Here is a 10,929-nt window from a genome sequence, read left to right as displayed (position 1 = left end):
ATCCGCCTCCAGACGCGGGGGCCAGATTTGGCAGATTAGAACCCGGTGTTACCAAAGCGAACCTCTGGGCGTTGACATTCAAACCTGTTGTCGGCGTGGCTGAGATAGCTTGAAAACCCGGTGGCACAGTGAAAGTGGGGTTACCCTGAAGGCCAGTGAACAACGAGGTAGGCACCTCAGTAGTGACAGCAGCAGAATCAAACTCCTTCTCCAAGTTCCGGTGAACATCAGAGGATCCCATGGTACCTGCATATAAACAGAGTAAGAGAAAAATCCCAGCGACGAAAGCATAAATCCTCCGTTTACGGATTGAAATCCCGATATAAGAGATCCAATAATAAATCCCGGATACCGGTACAGAGACCGTTAAAAAATTCCCCTCGAAGTAACGCTATGCACTGGGAAATAAACCCAGGGCATAGGTTGAAAAAACAGAACCCGCATAACGGAGTTTTCTCCGGTGAACCCGCATTAAGATCCGACGGAAAAAACAGAGCACCAAGAAAACCAAAACAACCATCAAAAGGCTTGTCAGCGCAATTCGTTAGAAATGATAGATAAATAAGAGCTATGTAAGGAAACAAACATCATAACACAAGATTAACACGATCATGTCCTATAATAACCACAAAGCCTATAAACAACAGAATTACCATGGCAATCAGCCAGATTAGCAGCATAAGGCAGTATTCAGCGCATAGGACGAAAGTTAGTCTAAGCAAGCACGAAGGACACCAGTAATTATTCCTCTTAAGTGGAAATTATCCACCCATCAGTAACATAAGCCCCATCACAACAACAACAGAGTACTAATCGACATATTAATTGGTGCAAAACCCATGGATTAACAGCAAAAAGGTCCATGAAGAAAGAGACAAAGTGCTAAACAACCTTTTATCAGTGCGAAGCCCCTAAATTAACAGCAAAACCCACATCCTCCCAAAAAATAGAGTAATACTCAACAGTCCACTAGCATAATTCTAAGATTATCGGAGAAAACATGAAGATCATCCACAACTATCACGTTTACACGTAAAACACCCGTACACTAACAGCATAAACCCAGGATGTCGGAAATAAAATGTCAATCCGCCGTTCATCGATGCAAAACACTAGATTCATAAGGAAAAAACGCCCGGCATAATCAAAACAGAGCCTCACACCACAATTTCCCCATACAAAACATTAGATCAGTGAAGAAAACGTCAATTCGTACAAGGAAACCCTTCATCTGTAGACAACTTAACCCGAACAACGGTAAATAAACGTAAATTTCCCCGATCCATGACTTATGCCCGTCACCACCTTTCCCCATGCATCAGAAACACAGATCAACACAAATAGTAGAAGATTAACGACATATTAACCTAGAAAACGCAATTAACCAATCAAAAACGGCTGGGTGTCCGAATTATTGGCTCAGTCGGTGTCAACGCCCGCAAATCCGATTGGAATTTCAGATCTGCGTACGTCGGCGACCATGATCTCACATCTTAACTCAGTAGCTTTCCCACAGACGGCGCCAGTTGGTATTTCACGAAACCAACATCTAAACTATAAAATGAAATCACAAGCTATACCTAGTGCGATTGACTGAAGAAGATGAAGTAAAATGATCGGAAACCTTGCACGAGAGAGAAAGTAGCTGTTGTATTCAAAAGTATGAGATAACGTAAATACAAGACACGAGCTCATGCTCTATTTATAGAGTATGTGGAAGGGTAAAACAGTAAAATCGGTGCTAGCGCATGTATTTGGCGTGATCGAAGGGCATATCAGGAATTTCGTCTTTACGCGGGAGGTTTCCCGCATTTCTGGTGACTCTGTCAACGGAGATGATTTCTCTGACGAAGATGACTTCTCTGGCGACGTAGACTTCTCTGACGAAGAGTGATTTCTCTGGTGGGTGAAATTCCTCTGGTAAGAATGATTCTTCTGACCAGCTTGACTCCTCTGGTGAGGATGGTTTCTCTGATGGGTATACTTCTTCTGTCATATTCGTCCCGCTGATGAGGTCGATTCCTCTGATCTGTATCCTTTCCCTATTCTGCACATATTACTCCTCATCAGCTGCCAAGTCACCTTCAATTTTGTCGGAAAACTTCGCATGATGCAAATCGCGACAGGAGGATTAGTTGTGATATACTGAGGCAGATTTTCTGAAAACGATGCAAAATGCGAAAACCAAACTAGTTATAGGATTTAGCGGCCATTAGCCCAAAAATTAATAGTTGAGTACCTTTAATAACGATTTCAAAGTTCATGTGCAAAATGAGAAGTTGTTGAAAGTTCAATAATTTATACTCCCTCCGTCCCACGAAGCATAACACAGTTTTCTTTTTGGTCTGTCCCACGAAGCATGACACGTTTCTAAAAATGACAAAAAATTTACCCTTTATTCACATTTTCACTTTTTCACCTACCACACTTCACACACAAAATACCAATTTCTTAATTTTCGTGCCGAAAAGAGCTGTGTTATGCTTCATGGGACGGAGGGAGTATACAATTAATCCCCCAAAAAATATGTATTGTTTTTTTTAATTAAAAAAAAACATGTATTGTTTATATATTAGAAATTTAGATTAAATGTTGGAATTATCACAAAATCAATCTTACTGTCTACTTACTCCATAAGTTATAAATAGAAACAATAGGGCCGAATGGCCCTATTCAACATACAACATCAAATTTTGTCCACCATTTGAAAAAACATAAATTTTGGCCATTTTTTTTATGTCATGACTATTCTACCCTTCTCTCTCTCCTCTCTCTTTCTCATCTCCCTCTCTCTCTCTCCAGCGGCTCCTCTCTCTTTCTCATCTCCCTCTCTCTCTCTCCAGTGGCTGCGCGGCAGCGGCGCCGAGCTTGGAGAATTCGTCGGAGCTCTCGCGGCGGTGGTGGAGGAGATCCTCCCTCTCTCTCTCTCCAGTGGCTGCCGCTCTCTCCTCTCTCTTTCTCATCTTCCTCTCTCTCTCCAGCGCGCCGCCTGGGCAGAATTCGTCGGAGTAGAGGATGAGGCGGCGGCGGTGGATCTGATCTGATCGTTGCGCCGCCTCCTTCATCGGCAGATCTGATCTCCGCCTCCTTCGATTTCAGCCATGGCAGATCTGATCTGATCTGTGTGCTGCACGTATGGCACTTATGGCACTATTAGTGCCATAAGTGCACACTTCCCCTTAGGGTTTAGATATTCCATTTAGGGTTTAGATTATCCATTTGAGGTTTAGATGTTCCATTTAGGGTTTAAATGATGTTGTTATTTCTGTATTTGTGATGCACGAATGACAAGTGCCATAAGTGCCCAAAATGATTATTTTACTTGGTTTTATTTTGAATTTTCGTTGGCACTTATGGCACTATTAATGCCATAAGAATAGTGCCATAAGTGCCAACGGAAATCCAAAATAAAATCAAAGTAAAATCTTGGCACTTATGGCACTAATAGTGCCATAAGTGCCTAACCCGACCCGGCACGCGACCCGCGTGCCTAATTCTACCCGTTCCGCCTCATTAAGGGTAAAAACGTTCAAATCAATAAAAATGGCCAAAATTTGTGTTTTTTCAGTGTGTGGTCATAAATTGTGTTTTATGCTTCATTTTGGCTACTTCAAAATTTTACTCTTATAAATATGTGAAATTCGAAGTTGTGATACAAATAAGAAAAATCTATTTTTGACTTAAAAAAAGACTAGCTTTTGAAATGGAGCATCTCCCTCCCAACAATATTACAGCGAATCAAGCTCCCAAGTGTCGCCGCCGCCATCTTCACATCCTCCGCCGCCTTCCCCTTGGCGAGTTTCTTGTACAGATAACTCTGGAACGTCATCCGCTGCACGTACTCCTTCCCGCACAGCTCCACCAGCGCCTCCAACCCGGCGTTGCTCCCGTAGAACACCCGCTGCAACACGTCCAAGAATTTGAACGTCATGAAGAACTCGTCGTCCCACTTCCGCAGATACTCCCTCCTCAGATCTCCCTCCCCGATCCCCCTCCTCCCGTTCTCCGACGCCCGCACGATCCCCTCGCCGCACATTCTCCCGCTCTTCGCCGCGAAGTATATCCCCTCGCCGGAGCACTTCGTCACGTACCCGGCCGCGTCCCCGACCAGGGCCACCCGTCCGCGGACTCTGACTGGCCGCGGGTGCTCCGGGATGGGGTGGGCTTCCACTTTCACGATCTCCCCGCCTTCGATTTTGTGTTTCACTCGGTTTCTGATTGCGCCTTGAAGCTGTTTGATGTTCTGCTTAGATGAAATCGTGCCCGTCCCCACTGCCACGTGGTCGCATTTGGGGAAAACCCACGCGTAGAAATCGGGGGAGACGTCGCTCCCGATGTACATCTCTGCTAGGTTTTCGTAGTATTTCATTTTCTCTTCCGGCAATTTGATTCTCTCTTGGAATGCGATGGCGCAGGTGTAGCTTCCGGCGTCGATTGACTTCGCCACCTTGCTGTTGGCGCCGTCTGCTCCGATTATGACGTCGACGGCGAGGGAATTGTGGGTGTTGTTGGAGATGTAGTGGATTATGTAAGGGGACTTCTCCGATATGGGTAGGTCTATGCCTGTCACTAGGGCTTTGATGAGTGTGGCGCCGCAGTCCGCGGCCCGGCGTCGGAGGAAATTGTCTAGCACTTCGCGGCGGACCATGGAGATGAATTCATTGGGCTTGAGCGTTTTCCCGAAATCGACGGTGAGATTCGAGGGCGAGATGATCTTCATTTGGGTGACTTTGCGGTCAATTAGGTCAGAGGGGATGGAGAATTCATCAAGCATGCACAGAGGTATGGCGCCTCCACAGGGCTTTGCTGCTTCGGGGCTGCGTTCGAAGATGAATGTTTCAATGCCGCCGGAGGCCAGAGCTTCCGCAGCAGATGACCCCGCTGGGCCGCCGCCTATTACTGCAGCTCGCAGTGTTGCAGTGATGGTAAAAGTGGTAGTCTTTCTGTATCTAATTGTTTGTGGCTTGAAGGTCTTGGATCTGAAGGCCTGAGTGAAAGAGTGGAGGGGATGAATGTTTAGAGTTTGGGCTGCCATTTTGAAGGCTTATGAGTTAGGGTTTGCAAAAGTGGAAGTGGAGATAGGAGAGGATGATAATGAGATAGATTTCTAACAAGGAAGGATTAGTTTAATGCTATGATTGTAGTACAAATTAGTTTAATACTATTGTAAAAGTGATATCTTTACTACCTTTTGTAGTGCAAGTTAAAAGAGTGAAAGAATCTTTGATTTCTTCGATAAAGTCTGTCATTGTGTTGCTAATCTAATTTGGCAGTTGTGTGTAATTTTTCCATTTTAAATACTTGATATTCAAATTCTCTTCTTTGATCAGATACCCACTGATTATTGATTTTGATCCCAGGTTAAACTGCTTCAACAATCACCATATGCTGCCTGCTTCATGCCTTAGGTAGTCTTTCTGCTATTTTAGTTTTGTCGGTAATCTATGGCAACCACATGCATTTTTTTTATCCCAGATATATTTAATGTTTTGAAACAAATAAGTCACAACTCACAAGCTGACTTGAAAACACCTGAATCTGTTTCTAAGACTTACAAAGTCTACTTGAAAAGTAATATAAGTGATTGTCCGATGAGAATTGTGATGGTCTTAGTCTCTGCCTAGAAGGCTTCTATGGTCTACAGTCTTGTTTGATCGTCTCTGAATAACATACCAACTCGGATTTTTATTCCTGCTGCGTCATGTAGATGAAATATATGATGAACTCAATGAAGCTAAATAGTAGAATTAGGAAATACTTAATGGAAGCTTATGATTGACACTGTGCTTGTAATAACTGACGATGATTAGAGAATAGCGTGAAATATGTTATGTTTACTTGGAAACAGAGGTCCAACACTTCAGACCTCTTAAATCTCAAACAAACATCATGATTTGAGTTATGATTAGATTCCTAGTTGTGTCTTTTAGAATAATACTCTTGATAGAGGATTAGAAGTTCATCAAGCTGCCCAATGTGTTTCACCTTGGAAGTGATAATTATTGGAAAACTATGAATTTTAAACACTGTTCAATTACATTTTGGAAGTTTTTGCCTTCTTGGAATAAGAGATCAAGCGGTTCTTGGATTATCCATCAAATTGATTTATGGACCTGTATGATAGAGGGATCGCCTGCCAATCATCCTCATAAATTAAATGCATATTTTCTTTGTGTGTGTTTTAAATTTATAGTCTTGGAATTTAGGTGCTTGAACTGCGGTTCGTTCTGGTGTTAGGACATCATATTCTTTCTGAAGAAATAGGTTCACTTTTTTCTATAGTTATGAAAACCTCTTTTTAGAAATAAGTGGTGTTAGTTGATCATTGAACTTCGGTAGAGTGAAAATCAGAGAGATACACTCCTTTCCAATTCTTGTAGCAGAATGGAGTCATCACTGGCAAGCTCCTTCATTTGTTGGTTATAAGACATAAAATACAATAATTTACATAAAATTTTTAGTAAAATAACCCGATCCCAGATACTTGCTACAATTTATTTCCGCATTGGACATGCACAATCTGTGGGAGCAACATTAGTACCAGTTTGGTGGTGAAGCCCCCAAAGTTTAATGTCCTTCGAGCTCATTGTTGATTTGATTGGACCAGGTGACCCTTTAAAGCGTGGAGATCGATGTGAGGATCCCATATGATTCCCAATCCAACTACTGCTTGTCAGCTCATTATTAATGGATGATATTGGAGAGAGCTTATGCTTATAAGGAGAGGTGATCTCAGAACATACATCAAAACTAAGTGGTCGTAATCTTGGCGAACTCGATGATCTAGCTTTTGCTTTGGCAGACTCTGTTGAGGCCATGTATGCAGGAACGATAGGAGAACCTACAAATAAATTTTCATCTCCTGTGGACCTCTGCTTCCTATGATGATAAGATTTTCTTGGGACATGTGCAGGAGACTCTGGCATGTCTGCTTGAAATTGATTTTGAAAATTTCTCGGTTTGCCCCCAATTTCATCTATGTTTCTTGAATTAGCTGACAAAGTTCTACCAAAATTGCCTGGACCCTCACTTTTAGCTAGCTGGGAATCTACCCATTGTTCTAACCAATATCTTCGTCTCCCATATACCTTGTCACGTTCAGTTTCTGCTGATCTCTGGAAATATTTATCCATATGATGACAATTCAAAAACTGTATGCTATTACTTAAACGATAGCTGAAAATTTTGAACTCAAAGAAACTTACCCGGTGGTTCAAGTAGTATTCTCTGACCCTTTCTCTCTTGATAGATGCCTCTCTTTTAGTTAGAAGCAGAGCTTTTAACTCTTCCTTGGTCAATGTACTGTCATCCCACCTCTTTTGGCTATTCAAATCCACCTGTAGTTTCGTAGAAGATTACTGATTATCAGATAATGACACCAACGGATAATAGAAACAGCCGGCATTCAATATAATTCATGAACAGGACAATAAAAGAGAAACAGATATTCAGAATATGTTAGTTTATATTGTCCCTTATCATGTTTTTTCTGCCTTGATTATGAAACTCAAACTGCATGATAGCACACTGTAAGAGAACTGGTGACATTCTATCTACTCCTTGCCACTTCTATCTAATCGGGGTGAGATTTACTTAAGCTTTGTTTTGTTGATGTAGTTTATTATGCGTATGCCCTTTTCGTCTGTACTCATCACAATCCCTTTTCCTATTAGTAATAAAGAATAGAAGTTAATACATGAATGTAGATATATTAAGGAAACCACATTCCACAACTTAACCTTTATGTCCTTTTCGCTGAAATCATGTGATTTGTAATCTTTACACTGCAACTCAACTCTTTCACACCTCTTTGAGAAAACTTCTGATTGAATGTTTACTATGGACTGTAGACACTTGAGAGTGTTGATAGCTTGCTGTCGAACAGCCCAACCACGAATGAGAGCCTGAAGCTTGACGACTCCTTTCAGTGCTCTTAGTGCTTTCCTTGCCTGAAACCCCAAGATGACAGCAAGTTATACTCTTACAAAGCATAATGAATTTCTCAGTTAAGTTTCATCGATTTATTTTACTAGGCTGTTTCAGTTTGGTGTGATGCTTTATGAATGTTGATGACATTGATGATTTTTGTACTCCTCTCATTAGTTCTCATAAATGTTCCATTTTCAACACCTCCAAATAAAGGATCTCAAAGAAACTCACAAGATAACCGCGAAATGCAGCTTGAACTTTGATAGCAGCCGAAGCTTCTGACTCTCTGTTGCGTTGATGAGGGAGTTTCAGAATACCGGCATGACTGTAGCTTTCAGAAGATTCTGGACTCTCCTTGTGTTGATGGGCTGTTTCCCCATTTCCGGGGATCTGCCGAAGCTCAGGAGTGTCTGTTGTAACGGTTACTGGAAGAGAAGTAGTATTATTATGTTCTGTGAGTTGCCATGGCAGCCTTTCTCTCGGAGAGGATGGCACGAGCTCTTTCACCTTAAGCAATCGGCATACCCATCTCCTTCGCTTATCCTTCTTGCAGCGTACGAGAGATTTAAATCACTTCAGGTAAATCTTCTACACAATAAAAATTATGAATTGAAAATTTTCAGTTTGTGTACCTTTTCTCTTCTTGATTGTGGGTCTGAAATGAAGAACCTCTTTATTAGACTGAACCAGGTCTTCTTCTTTGCCATCAAGTACCACTGCTGAAAACGAGATTGTCGAAACTAATAAAGATAAAAAAAGACTTAGCCTAACTAAGAGTAGCAAATGAACATCGGATTTGTGTGCATAGTATGTGCTTCCTTAATGTGGACAACTAGAAAATAGTACTCATAAATACATTGCTATTGTAAGATTTTCTTAATGAACTCAGCTTTGGCTTCCTGTCAATTGTAGTTGCCCTTTGTTATCTTCTCTTTCAATAATTTCATCTTTTTCTATGATGAGTTTCACGTGCCGGGCACGTGGGCCTTGCACCAAAAGTGAGTGAGGGTCGGCCTTATTTGTGGAGGGAAAACATATGTATGATTCATCTTATGCTTTTTTATGGGGTCTATATTATCCTTGTTTGCCAACTTACTTTATTATGAATTATGCTTTGCTGCCTTCATTTTTACACATGCCATGACTCGTGCAATGCACATTATTATAGACTGTTGATGTCACTGTTTTATTTGAATCATGCTTGTGATTTTGGGACTTTCTAAGGGAACTTCATCTATTTGGAGTTTAGACATATTATTTGAAGCACTCTGATGATAGAGGATTTGATACAATGGGGTTTCTTTAGATTCGAGTCCTCGCGAATAATATATGGTAATACGGATAGATGTCGGGATAGAAGATGTAACGCGTTTGGTGATTACGAGTCTTGATTCAGAAGCCATATCAAGTAAAGTGGCCCTTTTGCCCCAACATGAAATGAAGAAGGGAGATGAAGAAAAGGAGGAAAAACCATCAAAGTCTCAAGTGAAAAATACATTATTGGAGGAGGTGGGGAAAACCCTAATGTGCAATGAATGGGTAAAGAAAGCAAGAAGTCTTTGAAGGAGAGACAGCTGTTGAGGGCCCTATAAATATCAGTATAAGCTAATTACATGAAGTTGAGATTAATATAAATATTCAAATTTTGTTTGCTTTCAAAATAATTCAGTCCTCACATGTAATGACATAGTGGAATGAGTGAGTTAGCACCACATTGGATGCCCAACTTCTCTGTGGTAAAATTTCATACATATGCATTTATTCTAGACCTCAATCTTTATAATGGTAGGAAATTAATTTTTATTGAAATTAAATGTATAAAGTGGAGAGCAGAATGTGACAGATTGAGACTTGAGTCCAAGGGGACACTCTTGTGTGTGAGCATGTTCCACTCCTTCAGTTTTTCTGATATGCTGTCGGATAGTTTGCAAAAAATATTGCGACTAAATATTCATTAATTTATCACCTAAAAAAAAATATTCATTAATTTATTAAAAAAATGTGAAAGACAATTTTTACTATAGGCTGTGAAAAGACATTTATTTAATGTCCCAAACTAACATGATTTTCTTGTAGGTCTTATTTCCGCATTCCATATACAAATTGTAGCATTTATTTAAAAATATATATAAATAAAAAATGATAGTAGCATAAAGAAATGCATGTCATAAATAACGAGACGTAGGAAGTAATAATAATAGAAATTAATTTCAACACTTTTCGATTACCCATTTTCCAAAACTAAGACATATGTCCGAAAATAGGACACTACACTAGTCACATATATTATAACTATCCATGTTTGGCTATTTTTATACTGAAACTGATAATAACGTAAATATTTATTGATTTTGTATTGATTCGACTTCTACATGTGTTCTTGAGCTCAAAATAGAGTTCATATATAAAATTGCTATAAATTGTTTGATATTAATTCTAATTGGTTATAGGTCTATCTAAATGACTTTTACGTTTATATCTCTCAAAATTATCAAATAGCAAATTACTTTTATTTATTTATTTATTTGAAGTTATAAGGAAACTGAATAAATTGAGGTTTATTTTTTATATAATTTGTAAAATTAACGACATCAATAATAATTTTTGAGGTATTAAAATCAAAATAAATATATAAAACAAAAAAAATAGTACTAACATGGACTAAACGAGGGTGTTGTATGTTCACAAATGATGTTTAAAGACTGACTAAAATTAAAACTCATTTAAAATATAAAGGGTTATTAGCCTGTAAATACACGAACTTTTTATATTTTCTGAAATTTAACATGACTTTTATTTTTAGTCCTAGGGGTGAGCAAAACCGGACCAAAACCGACGGACCGGACTGAACCGATCGGTTTTTTCGATCCGGGTCGGTTTTGGTCCATGTATTGATCCGGTCCAGTCCTATTTTCTTGGACCGAAAATATTTCGGTTCGGTCCCGGTCCCGGGGAGGCCAAAATCGACGAAAATCGGACCGAACCGAACCGAATATATAT

At 40.0% G+C, this 10,929-nt stretch overlaps 2 protein-coding genes and 1 long non-coding RNA gene across 5 annotated transcripts; 1 reads left to right on the top strand and 2 right to left on the bottom strand.

The window, feature by feature from the left end:
* Positions 1 to 3,624: 3,624 nt before the first annotated feature.
* On the bottom strand, positions 3,625 to 5,276 carry LOC131022361 (geranylgeranyl diphosphate reductase, chloroplastic-like). Its single transcript, XM_057951814.1, has one exon. It carries the CDS (start codon positions 5,033 to 5,035, stop codon positions 3,692 to 3,694), a length of 1,344 nt encoding a protein of 447 aa, XP_057807797.1. The 5' UTR covers positions 5,036 to 5,276; the 3' UTR covers positions 3,625 to 3,691.
* A 1,019-nt stretch (positions 5,277 to 6,295) lies between these two features.
* LOC131022360 (protein IQ-DOMAIN 11) lies at positions 6,296 to 9,600 on the bottom strand. 3 transcript variants are annotated; one of them, XM_057951813.1, is made up of 5 exons: positions 8,562 to 9,600; positions 8,161 to 8,472; positions 7,740 to 7,949; positions 7,206 to 7,337; positions 6,296 to 7,115 (listed from the first exon to the last, which is right to left on the bottom strand). In XM_057951813.1, exons 1-5 carry the CDS (start codon positions 8,634 to 8,636, stop codon positions 6,495 to 6,497), a joined length of 1,350 nt encoding a protein of 449 aa, XP_057807796.1. In that variant the 5' UTR covers positions 8,637 to 9,600; the 3' UTR covers positions 6,296 to 6,494. The 3 variants fall into 3 exon arrangements, with proteins under 3 accessions (XP_057807796.1, XP_057807795.1, XP_057807794.1); XM_057951812.1 differs by having other exon boundaries at positions 8,161 to 8,475; positions 8,562 to 8,974; XM_057951811.1 differs by having other exon boundaries at positions 6,296 to 7,337; positions 8,161 to 8,475; positions 8,562 to 8,971.
* On the top strand, positions 7,867 to 9,835 carry LOC131022363 (uncharacterized). The gene is made up of 3 exons (XR_009101241.1): positions 7,867 to 8,005; positions 8,181 to 8,508; positions 9,236 to 9,835. It is a non-coding gene; the product is annotated as an uncharacterized LOC131022363 (long non-coding RNA).
* The last annotated feature ends 1,094 nt before the right edge of the window (positions 9,836 to 10,929 follow it).

Source organism: Salvia miltiorrhiza, chromosome 4 (genome assembly GCF_028751815.1).
Source record: "Salvia miltiorrhiza cultivar Shanhuang (shh) chromosome 4, IMPLAD_Smil_shh, whole genome shotgun sequence".
NCBI lineage: Eukaryota > Viridiplantae > Streptophyta > Magnoliopsida > Lamiales > Lamiaceae > Salvia > Salvia miltiorrhiza.
The sequence above is the reverse complement of the archived record's forward strand: the minus strand, read 5'-3'. Positions and strand labels throughout refer to the sequence as shown.

Excerpts from the sequence above, each read along its gene's own strand:
- LOC131022361 (XM_057951814.1), bottom strand. The coding sequence starts at position 5,035 with ATGGCAGCCCAAACTCTAAACATTCATCCCCTCCACTCTTTCACTCAG.
- LOC131022360 (XM_057951811.1), bottom strand. The coding sequence starts at position 8,636 with ATGGCAAAGAAGAAGACCTGGTTCAGTCTAATAAAGAGGTTCTTCATT. Across the intron at positions 8,476-8,561 it reads CACAATCAAGAAGAGAAAAG|AAGGATAAGCGAAGGAGATG; the intron begins GTACACAAACTG and ends GTACGCTGCAAG. Across the intron at positions 7,950-8,160 it reads CTGCATTTCGCGGTTATCTT|GCAAGGAAAGCACTAAGAGC; the intron begins GTGAGTTTCTTT and ends TTGGGGTTTCAG.